The sequence below is a fragment of the Schistocerca americana genome, chromosome 4 (assembly GCF_021461395.2).
Source record: "Schistocerca americana isolate TAMUIC-IGC-003095 chromosome 4, iqSchAmer2.1, whole genome shotgun sequence".
Taxonomy (NCBI): Eukaryota; Metazoa; Arthropoda; class Insecta; order Orthoptera; family Acrididae; genus Schistocerca; species Schistocerca americana.
Genome location: NC_060122.1, coordinates 480,121,985 through 480,141,206, shown reverse-complemented (window position 1 = coordinate 480,141,206; position 19,222 = coordinate 480,121,985). Strand labels below are relative to the sequence as shown.

General features: G+C 38.7%; 2 protein-coding genes across 8 annotated transcripts in view; one reads left to right on the top strand and one right to left on the bottom strand.

Moving 5' to 3' along the window:
* The window catches only part of LOC124614000 (CCR4-NOT transcription complex subunit 1), a 126,391-nt gene extending 119,262 nt beyond the window's left edge, over positions 1-7,129 (bottom strand). For 6 of the 7 annotated variants that reach the window (XM_047142800.1, XM_047142804.1, XM_047142802.1 and 3 more), the window contains exons 1-3: positions 6,822-7,128; positions 5,075-5,287; positions 4,813-4,993 (exon numbers count right to left, since the gene is read on the bottom strand). In XM_047142800.1, the coding sequence (XP_046998756.1) occupies positions 4,813-4,993; positions 5,075-5,287; positions 6,822-6,923 (496 nt within the window). In that variant the 5' untranslated portion in view covers positions 6,924-7,128. Of the gene's footprint in view, positions 1-4,812; positions 4,994-5,074; positions 5,288-6,821 lie in introns of all 7 variants that reach the window. The other variant, XM_047142805.1, reaches the window with a different exon arrangement.
* Positions 7,130-8,853: 1,724 nt separating this feature from the next.
* Positions 8,854-19,222, top strand: part of LOC124613131 (translation initiation factor eIF-2B subunit beta) — a 68,417-nt gene continuing 58,048 nt past the window's right edge. Inside the window, exons 1-2 of the mRNA XM_047141748.1 lie at positions 8,854-9,037; positions 9,117-9,203. Coding sequence (XP_046997704.1) covers positions 8,976-9,037; positions 9,117-9,203 — 149 coding nt within the window. The 5' untranslated portion in view covers positions 8,854-8,975. The remainder of the gene's footprint in view (positions 9,038-9,116; positions 9,204-19,222) is intronic.

The following is a 19,222-nucleotide window of genomic DNA, read 5'->3' as shown; positions in this document are numbered from 1 at the left end:
CTCCATTTGGACTTAACTGTCAAAGTTCTTTTACGATAGTGTTCTGAAATTTTTTTTATAGTTTATGGAATTTTTTTTTTCGAATATGCCAATCCATAAAGATTTTATTTTTTTCTGTTGATTAGTACCATATAGCTCTAAATTCCCTGAAAGGAAGAGCTTCCACTTCTACGTTGAACAGGTTTTATAAACAATTGAAATTTTTGCCATACATAACACCTGTTTTATTACCACATTATCACATAACAGGCTCATAAAAACCACAACCTAGCCCTATTTAACATAATTTTAGTTTTGAAGGATGAGTAAGAGACTCACCTTTCAAGCATTTTAAATGATTCCAAAATATATGTGAAAGGTCCAAAGACCTAAAGGTTTCAATTTATACAACTACTGTGCACTCGTGTTTTGTACTGAAATTAGCCAGTGAACTAAAAATGTGTTCCACTGCTTCAGTATCTTCCTTTGATATAGAGTGATACTTTCCTGTTGAACCAATAGGAACTGGAGCACTTACAATCTTCAAAACATTATGAACAGGAAGTGAGAGCACTAATGGCGTTGTTGCTGTCCTTCAGCTGAAACCCTATATCCAGCAGCTAGTCCATGTGGTAGCATAAAGTTCACTACGATTTCATTTAACTCATAACTGGTGTCTATAATCTCTGCAATCAACCAGTCACAGTCATACACACATGCAACAAACATCCCACTTCTCAGGTTGTGAATCTGAATGTTATTCTGCTGTTTCTGAGGGGTTGGCCAAATGAACGGAATTTCTTCTTCCTTGCTCTTCGAAGTGCATGCAATATGAGTTCACCCACCACCAAGTCCAATAACGTGTCTTCAGAGTTCCTTTCACAAGAGTAGTTAGTTTGGACCATTCTCCTTTTTTCTGTTCATGGAATTCTTCGATTTCCTCTTTGGACAAAAGAGTGAGAGCTGTGGATGTATAAGATTTCATGACTCTTGTAAAATCCTCAGCATTCTGAATTGCAGCAATATCTGGTCTGAAAAGATTCTGTTTTGTAGCATGGTGCTTCAGCAGGCCGCCTACAGCATCACAAGGCTGCTTCCCATGACCACTAGCACTGTATACGGAGTCAGTTGGGAAATACGGAAGCGTCCGATCCCACCCGTCTGCTTTGACCCATGACGTAACAAATATGGCGGAAACAAAATTTAGATGCCTTGCGTACCTACAACGTGTAAGTGAAGACAGCCATGCATGAATACCGACCCACCTCCCCAGGGGTCGTAACCACTGCAACCCATAGAAGATAAAGATGCTTTCAGTAGCTGATTAGTGTTTTTTGTCTTTAAAAAAAAAAAATCTCACGGGATAGAACAAACAGATCAAAGATAAAAATAATAAACTAAAACAGAAACTCGAGTAAACATAATTAAAATAAGTAATAAGTGTTTTCAAATTTTAAAAAATCTTACGAGATACAACGAACAGATCAGAAAAGTAATAAAATAAGATAAAACGGAACTGGAGACAGCCACACTCAAACAAAACTCCGCGCCGTCATGACGTCACACACAGCACCCTTACGTCACGGGTCAAAGCCGACGCGTTGGATCGGACGCTTCTGTCGACCCGTCAGTTGGCACAAGTGACTTCCTGAATTCATACAGCTGGTAACGATTTTTAAAATGACTAGGAGCACCATCAGAAATAATAATGATCTTCTCTGCCCTTGTTTGCAGTTGAAGAATTTTGTGCATTGCTAGAAAAGCATGTGCTGAGTTATGTGTGGTGCCATCACTTATAACTGCAACACTTGTGGTCTTGTTTTGAAAATACATCACTCCTGTAAAATTTGAAAGCTGGTCATTACTCTAATGATACCCTTGTACTTCTTGTGGTAAAATTACAGACCAGCTCTCAGCAAAATCACAGAAAAGCACTGAACATAGTTCTTCGTCCTGTACACACCCTTTCACTTCTGCAATGTGTTGTTGCAATTTCTTCAGATGCTCATGTGTTACTGCTTTCACTGACCATTCACCAAGTTCATCAATGAAACTGTCAAAGGCAACAGTTTTCTTAATTAGTTTATTTTTCTCCCATGTCGCATATATAATTTCTGCACTGTTATCTGCTACGTCTTCCAGACCAAGTGTCTGTAAAGACAGTCCTCCCTTTCCAGGGCAGTTGCCACATTCTTGAAACAAACAAGTCCCTTGCTTTACATCACAGACTACTAATGACTTCACATGTCCAACCCAGGTGTCATATGTCACATGCTCAGTAAGTTCTTCAAAGTTACCATACAAAGTACAAAATTCGTGCAGTAGACACAAACAAACATCTCTAGGTGGGTGTGGAACTACCCACTTAGGTCATAGTGCATCAAATTTTGACCTTCCAATACCTGAAGTTGTATAGTTGCTCTTATAAATTTCAAAAGTTTATCTAATACTGCGAGTCATGTACCTCTTCACTTTCACAACTTTTTGACCTTCAACTGTTACAGTTATAGGGCGTTTTTTGTTGGCACTCCGGTGAGAACAGCCCCATATATCTTCCAGATAAAATGAACTATTTGAACTTGAGCTGCTTCTACAGGATGACCATAATAGGGGTCTGGTCTTCCAAAGACTCATTTTACAGACCTCACATTTCTTGATTTGTCTACCATGTACTTACATACTGAAGGAACGTGGTTCAAAATTGTTTTCTTTGAAAAAGTCAAAACTTGCACATTTTTACTGTAGGATACAAAATACTCAAGAGCTAAATTGGTATTTGTGAAAAATTCCTGGCAAGAGATGCAAAAGTGGTTTGGTTCATTTTCTTCTGAAGATGGAATTTCTACTTTTAAGAGTGTGGTCATTTTTGCTGTAGCTTATTCATCCATAGCTTTAGTAATTTCTCTGCACTTTCTTGATGCATAGAGCTTATGACTACTTCACTGATCACAGTTTCTTAACAGGATTAACACCCACCTCTGTGGTTGACTGACTGATTCAGCATATTTAATCCTCCTCCTATTGACACAAAATCTGCATCATCTGCACCATGGGAGGCTTCACCTTGTTCAGATACTATTATTATTGTTATTCTGTCAAAACATTTAAAACACAAAAAGTAGTCACTGGAAACATCTTCACTTTGAAACAGTCTTCAAATGAGAGCACTTATTCCAAACCTAACCAAAGTCTGTTTTTTTTTTATTTGTCTTATATAAAACTCATGTAGATATGCAAATAGTCAGCGCACTTCACTCTCCTGTGGTCCCAGTCAGAAGACATTTGAAACAGTCCTTTTCACAATACACACGGTAGCTGTGTCAACTGGCAAATTCCTCACGGAACACAGAACTCGCTGGATGGTCTCAGATTTCTTAGAAGCCTCTTCAGTAAACAAATTCGTACTGAACAACTACAATACAGAAACTTGCAATGAACAAACATGACAAAGAAACTGACAAGAAACTAGAACAAAGTTTAAGAAATAACTTCAACAATGAAAGTGACAAAAAATAGCTGCAACAAAGTAAGTGACAAAAAATAGCTGCAACAAAGTAAATGACAAAAAATAGCTGCAACAAAGTAAATGACAAAAAATAGCTGCAACAAAGTAAGGGATGAACATAACAGCAACAAAGAAAGTAATAATACATAACAGCAACAAAGAAAGTGATAATAAATAAATGCAACAGACAATAGAAATAAAGGTACCAATTGTGACTCTTCAAGCTTTCCCGGTGAATGTGTTGTAAATAGTCTTCACGGGTTTGCCGCCGGATCACGTGCAAATACCACAATATTTCCTTGGAGCAAGATGCCTGACAGTTGCTCCGAGGAAATATTGTGGAATTTGCTCAACGTGATCTAGTGGCAAACCCATGAAGACTATTTACAATAGAAATAAACATTGCAACAAAGAAATTAGTAAGAAACAACTTCAGTGAAGACATACATTATCCTTGAAAGTTCAAAAAAAAATATTTTTAAAAATAAAACCTGCCCAACTTTAAAGTGGAAGCTCTCCTTTACAGAGAACATAGTAATACATGATACTAATCAACAGAAAAAAATCTAGCTTTTTGTGGATTGGCATTTTTCAAAAAAATTTTCTATAAATTACAAAAAATAAATAAATTCAAAAGGTGACAGTAAAAGAACTTTGACAGATGCATCCAAATGGAGGATACCATTGTAATCACAAAGCAATTACCTTTTTAAAAAAACCTCTAACAAAATATCTAGTTACTCCTGAATTTTAATATATGCTAAACTCAATAAAATCCGAGAGTATGAAGGTAGCCCCCCTGCCTGTAAAGAGATACGGATTATGCCTCTAGACCTGGGGCTATACTAAGATGAATCTCCACACATTAGATAACAGATGTCAATACAGTTCTACCCTGATGTCATTAACTTAAAAGTTATACCAAATCATCTTCAATTTCAGCTTAACTTAAGGCCTCTTCGTTAGACTTGTGTGTACTTTACAGACAGTCTTCACTTGCATATTAAAATAAGGGGTAAAAAGGGAGCATAGTAAGTGCAGTACGACAGACACAAAAAACCTTGTGGCCGACCATCTAACTACTAGTAATGAACTGTCACCAAGTAATGTAACTGCAGCATGATGTATCTATTAAATTAGATTGGATTCAGTTCCTGTTCTATAGACCCAAAAAATGCAGGAACTAATATCTGTAACCTCCAAAAACCAATTCCTTTTCATGTCCTGTACACATGGTCTGATCACATACTTTCTAATGCATTTAGACCAATCAAAAAATTATTGTAAATACATTCCCTTTTTTAATTTCTATATGAAGTAACACTCACCTGTATTTATGTAAGATACTATAAGATCTGGGAGCCGAGCTTTCAAAAACTGGGCAGCGAAATTTTGCGTTTCTAGGTTTAATGAATGTAGTAATGCCAAGCCGAATGCTACTTCCTGGACTGGAGTTAGCTTCAAAACTTTGCTAACTTGTGGTAAAAGTTGTGATGATGGTTTTAAAGTCTGAAACATATCAAAACCTTAACATGATAACAACAGAAGTAACGGGTTAATTATTAACTTGATTTAGAGAAGTGAACAAACCTTCTGATGGTGTAAAGGATTATCAGTGGCGTAGCAAATACTAGATATAAATGTGGGCTTTGTCAGCAGTGATGTGCACTCCTGGCTAAGAAGCAAAATTTGGTGGAAGTCTTTACTGCTGCTAGTTTTAGTCCCCTCAGCACTGAAATCAATGTGCGAGAAGAGACAACGCAGCAAGTGCCTTTCTGCTTCAAGCCCGTATGCTGACACCAACTGTAATTAGATAGTTACACTCAGTATTTCTGATACGACAGAATATTTTACCGAAATTTCACAGTTTTATATTGATGACCGATCAAAAACATCAGACGTAGTTCTTTAATGAAATTGTTCAGCCGAACATTTCTCACATGTATTGTTACTTGCATTTCACAAACAACAGCTACAACTGTGTAAAAGACTCCAATGACTAAATATTTTTAACAATTTCTTCTTATGCTATTTGGAGCAAGGTTTTTTTTATTTATTTATTTAACCATCAGCTTTTCCCTTTCCTCATGTTTTGTATAACACCTGAAAAAACTAATTAGCTAGGATAAATTAGTTAACCCTAAAGTTTCAACTACTGTATTCACAATGTTTTTGTTCTGGTTATTTCTTCATGGATTTTAATTCGATGCTACAGGGGCGACCGTCTATCCTTCAGTCGCACCATGCAGTCTGCAGGAATTATGTTTCACACTTTACTACAATGTCTTAAGTTATCCGAATAATACCCCACACTCCTTTTTCTTGGTGGTTCGATTGCATGTATATTCAGTACGAACCAAAATATTCATCGGGGATTTTATTTGTTTGTGTTTTCAGAATTCAATTCTATTTTGTGTGGGGTCACTACAACATCCTAACCAAACACAGCATCCCTATTACACCCGAATTTGCATTATACGACAAATGTAATTTTACGAAGATTGCTCAATTCTACCAAAAACAAATAATGGTGATTTCTTGATGCCACCATTCGCCCTCAATGAATGTTACTGACAAATCTCCTTCGCACTATAACAACTATAAAACGAAGCTGCTTTATTTTGCCGAATCTAAGATTAAACTGAGTAGGCGTATCATTATTTTTATGTTTAATAATTCTCTGCAAACAAATCTGGTACACACGATACCTCTCAAACGCTCCACAACGACAAATAACCCCCCCCCCCCTTTTTTTTCGGAACCCACAATTACATAAAACTATTTCAATGTTCGTGAACTGTAACAGAAATAAAATTCAAAGTTTCTTATAATTTTGATAGAGTCACAGCTTAGGCGGAATTACCAAAAAGCAATTCAAAACAGAAGAAATATGAGTTTCCTGCAACTACGCACCGATTTTGTGTATCACAAATCTGGCATTTCACTAAATAGTTAGTACGCTCTCGACGAACTGAATTCAACATGGCAATCTTCAGTCAAGAATTTCGGCAATAATTAACACAGAAGCACTTAACACTCCAACATTTTTTTCATAATTTGATGCAACAGGGCCAGAAACCCTACTATAGCTTGCAAACCAAGACCCTTACGGGTTGCGTCTGTTTCTTTCTGTTTGTTTACGAATCCGTTCACTGGTGTCACTTGGCGTACTCTGAAGAACTTGACTTCATAAGTCTATATTTTCAGTTTTTCGAAAATTTTGCACAGATAACTTCTGATCCAGCTCTTTCCTCTCAACTATCCACCATATGCAAGCACACAACAAACCGTATTCAAGACGATATTAATATTCTTCAATTACATTCCTATTACTTACATGATATATATCCTGAACACTTTGCTTATAATTTTTCTTTGTTAAATTTGTAACCAAATAACATATTTGTGACAAGGCAAAAGACAACGAGTCCAGGTTCATAGTTCCATGAATACGGCCTCGAAAGCTTCAAACACGTTTGAAGCTTTCTTTGGTATCCACGAAATGCTGCCCCCGTTTCCCTTCCTGAGGAATGCGTATTTTCTACATTGATATGGGCCTAAGTACAACATCGGGAAGTGGCTTTGACAAACTAATTCACATCAACATCATGGCGAAACAAATTGCTGCTATTATTTTCTCCGGTAAACTTCGTTTGAGGCAAAGACTCGCTGAAATCCAAAGCCATTAGTTCATTTCGTCAACGTAGGCGGCAGCACAAGACAATAAGACTACTCCTCTTTCCCCATTAAAAAGTTTGCGAGTCAGGTGACGTTTTAAATGTCAAGAATCACAACAGTTATAGGGGCAGTCCACCGAGAGAAAATGCGTCTGGTGCGCCTGTTTACTGCGAAATTTTTATCTACGCTTGAGCCACAAATCGCACATGTTGAAACGGTTTTATTTTTTTCTAATGCAATAAGTATTTTTTTGACACACCACTGCAAATTGGATAAACCTTTAGTCAATTCTGTAATTATTGATGCCACATTTCTCATGCGCGAAGATACAGGTGTTCAGGAGTGATAGGAGACATTTTCTTGTCTTCCATGAAATACAAATAATACACTGAGTGGAATACTAATCAGGAGCCAGTTACAAGGAAATCAGACGATCTCTTTTTAGTGTAACCCAACTGGAACTTAAATCGCCCTTGCGCATTCACGGTCTCGTCACTTCGCTTAACACATTCGGTCAAATTCCGTTTGCAGACCAAACAACACTATCAGCTACAGTTTCGACTTACCTAACAACTCTTTAATGATCTATAGTATCCAGAAATAAAGTTTTACAGCTCGCCTTTTTTACTCTTCTCACGCGCCTTATATCATTATAATCGTTGTAAATCTCTGCTGATGGATTCGTTTTAAATTTCTTCCGACTATAGAAATGAACATTACTCATCCTTCCCCAGAATGAAGTAGCAACGCAACAGAGTTGCCACGGCGAAGTTTCTTCGTAGTAAGCGTGTAGCGCTTCGTCGTGCTCTGCAACGTCCACCCTTATAGACGAAAGTATGTGTAGATATTTTCGCTGTGATTGTTTTTCATACCAACCAGATGGCGTCTGTAAAGTTCAATAAATTAAAAAAAAAATGTTATGCCTTTCGTATTGGTACTGTAGAGACTAAACATTTTTCATCGATTGCATTGTTACAAGATTTATGTACGTCTCTGTTGCTTTCCTCAATGCCTGAAAACACAGTTAACAATAGTCTAATTTTTGTGTGTTCGCATTTCACACACAAAACGGTATAATATTTTGTAAATATTTAAAAACAATAATTTTACAAAAACAATTTGGTTGTGAGGCAATAACGTAACCCTTAAAACGAAGATGTACCCAGTAGTTTTCACCTGAAATTGCAATATCGTACTTAATTCCTACATCATCAAAGCATCAATTTCCATTGCTATTCCGCGGACGCGTTTAGAAAACTTTGACCGATAATAATCAACGTTCTGTTGAATAACTGGAAATGTTTTAGAAACGCAAATCTGTAATGACAGCTTGTCCTCCCTTCTATCCGCTAATTACTGTTCGGAATATGTGCTCACGCTAGTGATCTCTAGGTGCACACTAACGGATTAGTGCATTTCGCAACCTTTTTTTTCGGATTGAAAGAACAAAAAGCGTTTATTTTCCAATCATACAAAAAGGAGGAATTTCAAAATGCACTGCCCCATGATGACTAGACTGTGAACATTCATATACGAAAACTTACTCATTTTTCCAAACTGAATAGCTTTCCGACTGAAGAAATTTTCTTCATGTTCAACTAATTCATTCTGTTCTCCGACCTACGCTCCTATCCTACTCTTTTAAAACAGTTCTTGCGCCGAAAGCGCTGCGCAGGCGGTGAGGCCAGAGACACAACTTGTAAGGAAAGAGGTGATCACAGAGGTGTGCTTTGAGAGAAAAACTGTGACGCGTGGGAGGATAGTAGACTAGTACATAAATAAATATTGGTACGAGCAAGATCCATAAGCGAAAATGCGAGATACTAACGGGCATTATCAGTTGATTGACAGATTTGTGAGTGACATCAAACAAGGGTGGGTACGCAGTTTGAGAATTATCAACATGAAAGAACTAAGAGTTGACATATGTGGAGTAAATAAATATTTGTTTCAGAAAAATGCGTGATTCATATACCATAGCCACAGCCACTGTTGAATTATTAAAAAATATTATCACGCACGCAGAGTGGAAAACAGCAAAGTAAGTATTGTTTTCTGTCACCAACGAAATTAAAACCCTTATCATTTAAGACCCATTTCCGCGGGGGACACTACCCCTAGGAGTGTTTCTGTACACAAAGCTGTAGCAAAATATAACGTCCCCAAACCAGCAACTCCCGTTCATCACATCTTGGGGACCTTTCCTCTGTTATTTCCATTACATTTTTATTCATCTGTGTAAAGTACACTATCGCCAATCCACCACAAAATGTTTGAAATAGGTATCACCAGTAATCTTGTTTCGTGCCAGTAATTCATTTTAGTTTATATTAGTTTGATAGTTGGTTAACTATCTCCATTACCACCAAAATTATGTTTAAATGTAGTTGCCTGTTTAGCTAACATCTAGATATTTTTACATGGCCAAAAGTGGTTACAGTAGCTATGTGTGGTAAGCACTGGATATATATATGGAATACTCTTATTAAAGATTACTTTATATTGGAATAGACTGAAAATCATTTGCTGCTTTATTGTTTGGTAGTTTTTTTAAAGAGGTTTGATGCCATTTTTTATTTCTTTGTATCATTTGGTAATTGTTTTATTTTTATGTATCTGGGTACTAAGTTCTTTGTCATCAGCATTACGTTTTACATGTAATATATACATGCTCGAAAAATTTTTGCTTTATTTTTCTGCTTAAAGTGCCAAGTTAATTGTTTACTACAACTGTTACTACTACTACTAATACTACTACCACCACCACCACTACTACTTTGTCTTCCCTGGTTTTCGTGTTAAGTAAATCATTTTTATGGTCTTTAATAATTGTCACCATGTTCATCTACTCTAGCCCTATATACATTTCATGCAAACCATAGTGAATTATATTAGGCGGCTTACTGAGCTCTGTACTGAGGTTTATTCCTAGTCCAATCGCAAATGGAACATGAGAAGAATGACTGCTTCAGGGCCTCTGTGCATCTTTAGTCAGCCTAATCTTGTCTTGGTGGTTCCTACAGGAACATTTCATAGATGACTGAAGAGTATATCTAGATTAATCACTTAATACTGGTTCTTGGAACTGTGTACATAGGCTTTCAAAGGATAATTGGTGTCTGTCTTCAAACATCTGCCGATTCCTATTTTTCAGCATTTCCATGAAGCTTTTCCATGAGTCAAACAAAGCTGTGATCATTTGTTCCACCATTCTTTGTACATATTCAGTATCCCCTGATAGTCCTTGTGTGGATTCCACAAACTTGCGCAGTACTCTCAGGTGGCACACATGAGCGATTTGTAAGCAATCTCCATTGTAGACAGCATTTTCCCAATACCTTTCAAATGGATTGAATTTGCCACCTGTCTTACCTATGTCTGAGGCTCTGTGATTATTCCATTCCATGTCATACTATTGTTTTATATGAATTGACTGATTCCAATGGTGACTGATACTGTAGTCATAAGAAATTCTACTACTACTGTTCTGCATTTTGCGAAGTGCACAGTTTTACATTGCAAGTACCAAGGAAAGTGGGAAGTAGTGCACAGTTTTACATTGCAAGTACCAAGGAAAGTTGGAAGTTTTAAGTATGTGGGGAGCATAAGAGAAGATAGTTGGCAGAATGATAAGGAGGTTGGTAAAAAGGGATGGCAAGCCCATGGATTACTACAGAGTATGAGAAGCCTGGTATGAGGCAAGTATTATAGTCAAAAAGCAAATTGTTGTCATATTGAGCATGTTTTTCTCCAATACAAGTGTGTTGATGTTGTTGTGGTCTTCAGTCCAGTCACTGGTTTGATGCAGCTCTCCAAGCTACTCTAAGCTGTGCAAGCCTCTTCATCCCTGTATAACTACTGCAGTCTACATCCCTCTGAATCTGGTTAGTGTCCATTCGCATCTTGAACTCCCTCTACAATTTTTGCCATCTGCGCATCCCTTCAGTACTAAATTGGTGATCCCTTGATGCCTCAGAATGTGTCCCGCCAACTGATCCCATCTTCTAGTCAAGTTGTGCCACAAATTCCTCTTCTTCCCAATTCTATTCAGTACCTTCTCATTAGTTAACGTGATCTTCCCATCTAATGTTCAGCATTCTTCTATAGCACCCCGTTTCAAGAGCTTCGATTCTCTTCTTGTCTAAACTGTTTATCGTCCATATTTCACTTCCATACACAGCTACACTCCATGCAGGTACTTTCAGAAAAGACTTCCTGACTCTTAAATCTATAGTTAACAAATTTCTCTTATTCAGAAACGCTTTCCTTGCCATTGCCAGTCTATTTTGCAGCTGTGGCTTATTAAACTCATAGTTTGGTAATTTTCACAGCTGTTAACACCTGTTTTCTCTGTGGTTGGAATTATTATGTTCTTATTGAAGTCTGAGGGTATTTCACCTGTCTCATACATCTTGCTCACCAGATGGTAGAGTTTTGTCTTGACTGGCTGTCCCAAGGCTATCAGTAGTTCTAATGAAATGTTGTCTACTCCTGAGGCCTTGTTTCAACTTAGGTCTTCAGTGCTCTGTCAAATTCGTCACACAGTGTCATATCTCCCATTTCATCCTCATCTTCGTCCTCTTCCATTTCTATAATATTGCCCTCAAGTAAATTGCCCTTGCATAGACCTCTATATACTCTTCCCACCTTTCTGCTTTCCCTTTTTTGCTTAGAACTCGGTTTCCATATGAGCTCTTGATATTCATGCAAGTGGTTCTCTTTTCGCCAAAGGTCTCTCTAATTTTCCTGTAGGCATTATCTATCTTACCCTTAGTGATATGTGCCTCTACATCCTTACATTTGTCCTCTGACCATCCCTGCTTAGCCATTTTGCACTTCCTGTCGATCTCATTTTTGAGACGTTTGTATTCCTTTTTGCCTGCTTCATTTACTGCATTTTTGTATTTTCTCCTTTCATCAATTAAATTCAGTATCTCTTTTGTTACCCAAGGATTTCTATTAGCCCTCCTATTTTTACTTACTTGATCCTCTGCTGCCTTCACTATTTCATCTCTCAAAGCTACCAGTTCTTCTACTACTGTATTTCTTTCCCCCATTCTTGTCAGTCGTTCCCTAATGCTCTCTCTGAAACTCTCTACAACCTTCGGTTCTTTCCGTTTATCCAGGTCCGACCTCCTCATATTCCCACCTCTTTGCAGTCTCTTCAGTTTTAATCTACAGTTCATAACCATTAGATTGTGGTCAGAGTCCACATCTGCCCCTGGAAATGTCTTACAACTTAAAACCGGGTTCCTGAATCTCTGTCTTACCGTTGTATAATCTGAGACCTTCCAGTATCTCCAGGCTCCTTCCACATATACAACCTTCTTTCATGATTCTTGAACCACGTGTTAGCTATGATTAAGTTATGCTCTGTGCAAAATTCTACCAAGCGGCTCCCCGTTTCATTCCTTACCCCCAGTCCATATTCACCTACTGCATTTCCTTCTCTTCCTGTTGCTGCAATTGCACTCCAGTCCCCCGTGACTACAAAATTTTCGTCTCCCTTAACAATCTAAATAATTTCTTTTACTGCAGCATACATTTCCTCAATCTCTTCAGCCGCTGAGCTAGTTTGCATATAAACTTGTATTACTGTGGTAGGCCTGGGCTTCATGCTTGTCTTCACTACAGTAATGCATTCACTATGCTGTTCATAGTAGCTTATCTGTGTTCCTGTTTTTTTTATTCGTTATTGAACCCACTCCTGCATTACCGTTGGTTTTTTTTTTTTTTTTTTTTTATTATTTGTAACCCTGTATTATCCTGACCAGAAGTCTTGTTCATCCTACCTCTGAACTTAACTAATTCCCACTATTTCTAACTTTAACCTATCCATTTCCCTTTTTAAATTTTCTAACCTACCTGCCCGATTAAGGGATCTGACATTCCACGCTCCAATCCATACAATGCCAGTTTTCTTTCTGCTGATATCGGCATCGTCCTGAGTAGTCCCCGCCCGGAGATCCGAATGGGGGGACTATTTTACCTCTGGAATATTTTACCCATAAGGACACCATCATCATTTAACCATACAGTAATGCTGCATGCCCTTGGGAAAAATTACGGCTGTAGTTTCCCCTTGCTTTCAGCCTTTCACAGTACCAGCATAGCAAGTCCATTTTTGTTAATGTTACAGGGCCAGATCAGTCAGTCATTCAGACTGTTGGCCCTGCAACTGCTGAAAAGGCTGCTGCCCCTCTTCAGGAACCACACATTTGTCTTGCCTCTCAACAGACACCCCTCCGTTGTGGTTGCACCTACGGTAAAGCTATCTGTGTGGATGAGGTATGCGAGCCTCTCCAGCAACGGCAAGGTCCATTGTTCATTTGGGGGGGGGGGGGGGGGGGAGGGGGGGCAATAAGGGCAATAAATGCATAAGCATCAGAAATGTTGATACTGAGGAAAAGGCAGGGGAATAAGAATAAGATACAGGTTTGAGAGATAAATTTCAAAGCAGCAGAATAAGACTTATTAGAATGGATAGGTTGAGAAATGAGGTAGGGAGAGAAACTGAAATAGAAGACCATGCAAAAGACTGTAGAAAGGAAAAGACTAAGGTTGTAGGGGCATGTTAAGAGAAAGGGAGTTGGCAGAATACATAGACAGGGTTATGAAAAGACAACAGGAAGCAAGAGACGTAGTGGATGACTGAGAGTCAAAAGGATCTTTGGAGTGGAGGAATCTGTGGAGAAGACTGGGACAGAGTGGAGTTGGAAACATAGTGGGAGGACAGGAAAAGAAGGAAAGGTATGCGTTCCAAAGGAACCCAACCAGGGACAAGAGATTGTAGAAGGTGACGGTAGTGGTGATGCTCAATTTGATGATCTGACTAGATATTTGTGCAGCTTATTTCTAGGTAACTCCATTACCTGCAAAAAGTCTGGGGTAATGTTAGTGTTGTGTGCCTGGTCGTTAACACATACCATGAACAGCAAGTGTCTCACACACTTCACTGCAGTATTCCTGAAAGTATTTTTATATATGTTGGTGACTGTCCATCCAAGATAATATACTGTGTCCTACCTGTCAAGAAATCTCCAGTCCAGTCACAAATTTTATTTTGTACCCTATATGATCATACTTTTGTTTTATTTATCTGGTACCCAGTCAAATTATTTTTGAAAACAAAGAAATACTACACTTAACTGATTTCTTTGATCCACGGTTGAAAGATCTCCTGTGAGAAATGTACAAGCTGAGATTTGTAAGAGCAATGTCTTTGAAGTCCATGCTGGTTGGCATTGAAGACATTATTCTGTTTGAGACCCTGATTATTTGAAGTCAGACTATGCTGTACAATTCCACAACAGGTGGACATTGGAGCACTGGAGAGATTGGACAATAGCTTTAACAATTACTTACTTTATCTTTCTTGTAGACAGGTGTGACATGCTTCCTTCTAATCACTGGACACATGTTTTCATTCAGGGCATCAATGATATATTATGATTAAAATGGCAGCTAGATTGGCTGCAAATTCTGTATAGAATCTGACAAGGATTTCATTGTGCCCTGTCACATTGTTATGTTTTTTATGGTTTTAGTTGTTTCTCATCATCAGAGCCATAAATCTTGGCAATAGTGGAAGAGGTAAACTGGGGCAGTACTTCTGTATCTTCGTTAACTAACTAATTAATTAAACTAAACTCCACCCTGAACAGGACATGAAGGCCCAAGGGCACTGATTGGCTGCATTGTCATCCTCAGCTCATAGGCATCATCACTGGACGCGGATATGGAGGGGCATGTGGTCAGCACACTGCTTTCCCGGCCGTATGTCAGTTTTCGAGACCAGAGCCAATACTTCTCAATCAAATAGGTCCTCAGTTTGCCTCACAAGAACTGGGTGTACCCCGCGTGCCAACAGTACTTGGCAGACCGGATAGTCACCCATCCAAGTGCTAGCCCAGCCCGATAGCAAAGGAAATTTGAAAATGGAGCTGAAAGTTTTTGCTTTGGCTTTTATACTGTAATTTCCAGTTTCTCTGTCACCCATAATGTCTGGACATAAATTTTGCTGCCACTGACAGCCATTACATATGACCAAGAAATCTTGTGACAGCCAAATTCGTTTGATTCATCATCTCTCTCGCTCTATAGACTTATGCTTTATTTTACCCCTATTATGCAGTACTTCCTGTTTCTTTAGAAGTTTATTTACAGTAACCATATGCCATGGAGCGTCCCTCCCACCATGAATTGTTCTACTTGGTACATGTCTACCCAGTGCATGGTCAATTTGGGCCTCAGTTCCTATACCTGCTCCTGCCAAGAACTAAATGTCTAAATTCCTCTGTGAGATACAGCATGACTGATTTTTTATCCATCTACATCAGTGTATCTGTCTTACAGAACCCCTTAATCTCCCTGCTTATTTCAGTTGCCCATTATATTTTTAGTAGTAATTGTTACAACAGTTGCTTCATACCCACTGATATCAGTGTGAGTATAGACATCCTCAGAGAGATCAGGTATATTTGTTGACATTAGATGAGATATATTTGCATAAATGTCCAAGCTGTTTGATCCAAGCAGTTTTCAGAGAAATTGTTTGATATTACATGGTGTACAGCTTTGCTTCTGCTGTTTGCCGATAGGTGGTGACAACGGTAAGGAGCAGTTGAAAGAAACAGATCACAGACGTCAGGCAGTTAGCTTGGACCTAGGTCAACATAACCTCATTCAAACATTAGTCGATTTGTGTCTGCATCATAAAGTTGTTCTTGATTGAAAATGTCAGTTTACGAGCTTAATTCTCGTCATTTGCGGGAGATGTTACTGTTTTGTTTCAATAAGAAGAAAACGGCAGCTGAGTCTCATCGAATGCTCTCAAGTACGTATGGTAAGGACGCTATTAGTGGAAGAAAGTGTCGTAAGTGGTTTCAATGCTCAAGAACGGTGATTTTAACATCGTAGACCGGCATTGTGGTGGAAGAGAGAATGTTTTCGAAGGCGCAGAATTGGAGATGTTGCTGAGTGAAGACTCGCGTGAAACTCAAGAAGAATTGGTTCGATTAGTGGGAGTGACACAGCAAGCTATTTCAAAATGTCTCAAGGCTATGTGCATGATTCAGAAAGAAGGAACTTGGGTCCTGTGTGAGCTGAAACCAAGAGACATTGAATGTCGTTTGTGTGTTTGTTAACAGTTGCTTCAGAGGCAAAAGCATAAGGGATATCTGCATCACATTGTGACCGGGGACTAAAAATGGGTTCATTACGATAACCCTAAACGCAAAAAATCACGGGGATATCCCGGCCATGCTTCCACGTCAATGGCCAAACCGAATATTCACAGCTCCAAAATCATGCTCTGCATTTGGTGGGACCAGCTTGGTGTGGTGTACTATGAGGTGTTAAAACCAAGTGACATAATCACATGTGCTCGTTATTGAACACAATTAATGCGTTTGAGCAGAGCATTAAAAGACAAACAGCCACAATACAGCGAGAGGCATGATAAAGTGATTTTGCAGCACGACAACGCTGAACCCCATGTTGCAAAAGAGGTCAAAAAGTACTTGGAAAAGTTAAAATGGGAAGCCCTACCACACCCGCCGCATTCTCCAGACATTGCTCCCTCTGACTATCACCTGTTTAGATCAGTGGTGCATGGCCTGGCTGACCAACACTTCTGATCTCATGAAGAAGTCACAAATTGGATCAATTCTTGGATCACTTCAAAAGACGAAAAATTTTTTTGACACAGTATCCGTACACTGCCCCAAAGATGGGAGAAAGTATTGGGATGCTCTGGAAAATACTTTGAATGATACATGTGTAACCAATTTGTTTCATTAAAGCCTCAAATGTTAGGGAGAAAACAGAAGAAGCAAAGTTGTACACCTTGTAGTATTTTCCCAGTTGATTGTTGAATGATTTAACACCTCTTCCATCAACAATTGTTGGAGAATATATGTATTTGCAAGATCAGGGGTTTTCTCAAGTTCTCAGTTGCATCTGGGGAGGAGTCTGGTGGTCGATAGAAGGAGCCAATTATACTTTCATGCCTACCCTTGGTACTGAGTATTGGCCAAACAGTCTCACATGCAGCTTCAATCTTTGTGTCAGTGAATACCAGTTTCTTGTCTACTATGATGAATACACCATTTCCATTTTCCAGTAGCCTTCCATTGTAGTATATACATAGACTAAGCTCAAAAATTTCACTGCTGTCAGTTTTGGGTTTTAGCCCAGTTTGTGTAGCTTATCTATTTTGCATTTTATCAAACCTCAAACTGAATTGTGTATTAGGCAGCTTGCCCCTTCTGTTCACTGGTTGATTTGATTTAATCAGGAAGACAAAACAACAAGTGGTCTTAGCACCCTGTTGCCCTTGCCAGAACTAAGTTATCTCTTCCTGTCATTCTAGGAGATACAGCCAGTGCCCTTGAAGACTAGTAGGAGTACTTTTACTAGGCCTTCATTAGATACACTCTCTTTAGGAATTAGTGATACAAATATTTATTTACTGTTGGCCAGTGCTTCACACTGGAAGACTGTGGTGCAGTTTCATCCTCTACATCACATGGTCTACACTTAAGGGCTTTTTTCTCTATTCTCATCATGTATAAATATTTCTTGAAGTTCCATTGATGAGTCATTAAACTTGCTGTGAGTTTATTCCATCTCTCGTTCAAGCCCAGGATTGAAGAGCTTCTCTTTAAACATCATTTCAGCATCATTAGTTTGCCAGTTTTGTTCTTTGCTCTTAATCCAGAGTTCTGTGTGTGCTCCCTTTTGATCCAATACGTAGAGGCTCTTGCCCATATCCTGGCTAACCTATCAGCTTCTTCACTACCAGCAATAACTGAGTGACCAAAGACCAGCAACAACATGTTAACTCTGGTGCTTTCCCCTAGCCTTACAAGGGATTCATGGCATTCTGTGATTGTCTTTCATCTCATTGCAGTGGATGACAGAGATTCAGAGCTGTTTGGCTGTCTATATTTATGTAGATGCTATGATCTGTACAGCTTGTAAATTTTCCTCTGCACACACTATGATAGATAATATCTCCATTTGGATTACCATAGCCAGCTTCCCTAGAAGAACTGCACACTCTAGTGTAGGCCATCCCTGTATACCCCAGCCCCAGCACCATCAATAAGACAAACTGTAACCTGAGCAGTGTCATGATTCATTCTTCCACTGCTCCCTACTCCAATTGTTTTGTCGGAAGGTTTATTGAATCAGATGACATTTCGCTGACTATTCCTATATTCACCATATGCATTATCTTAGTGTGGGATTCTGGATATGATAAATACTTTCAGTTTTTAACCTGTATGCTCCTACTGCTGCCTCAGTTGTAACACAAAGATGTATTGGGGGTACGTTCAGCAAGGTTTCCACAATGGGTGTTGTGCTAATTCTACCTGTTATGCCGAGGCACTCCAGTCTCTACACTTCCTGGCACTCCTTAGCAGCCACCCTCTGTTCAATTTGTGTATAAACTGTACTTGCTCCTAGGACTTACATCACAGTTTTTTCCACAAGCCATTCTAAAGCACATAAGAGCACCTTTTGCCTTGGAGCTTATATTCTTTATGCTAGGGGTCCAGATTAGTTTCACATCCAGGGTTAATCATAGTTACTTCTTCACCCTCCTCTGTGGCTAAAATTTTGTCAAACAGCTTAAGTTTCCAGTCTGAGACCTGGATATGCTTCCTTGCGAATGGTACAACAACAGATTTCTTGGGACTGTCCCTTATATCATGTTTTTGTACCTCCATCCTCAGCCTCATATAGATAGTTGGACTATGGTTGGTCAGCTAATAGATAAAAAAAATCTTTTGTGGTATTTTAACCTAATTATTACGTGAGGTTGCAATTTCTTATCAAATATGTCACAAAATTATACCAGTTGGATCATACACATGTATTTATATTCTGTAAGTCATGTGCGATTGGTACAATGTCGGGCTGATTTGTCCAACGATGGAATGGCTTGAAGGTGAGGCAATTGTGTTTACTTTTTGGGTCCAGTCTGTTGGAACTTAAATCATGGGTTAAGGAATTAAAGACATTAGAAAAACTGGTTAATGTGCATGTTAAGGA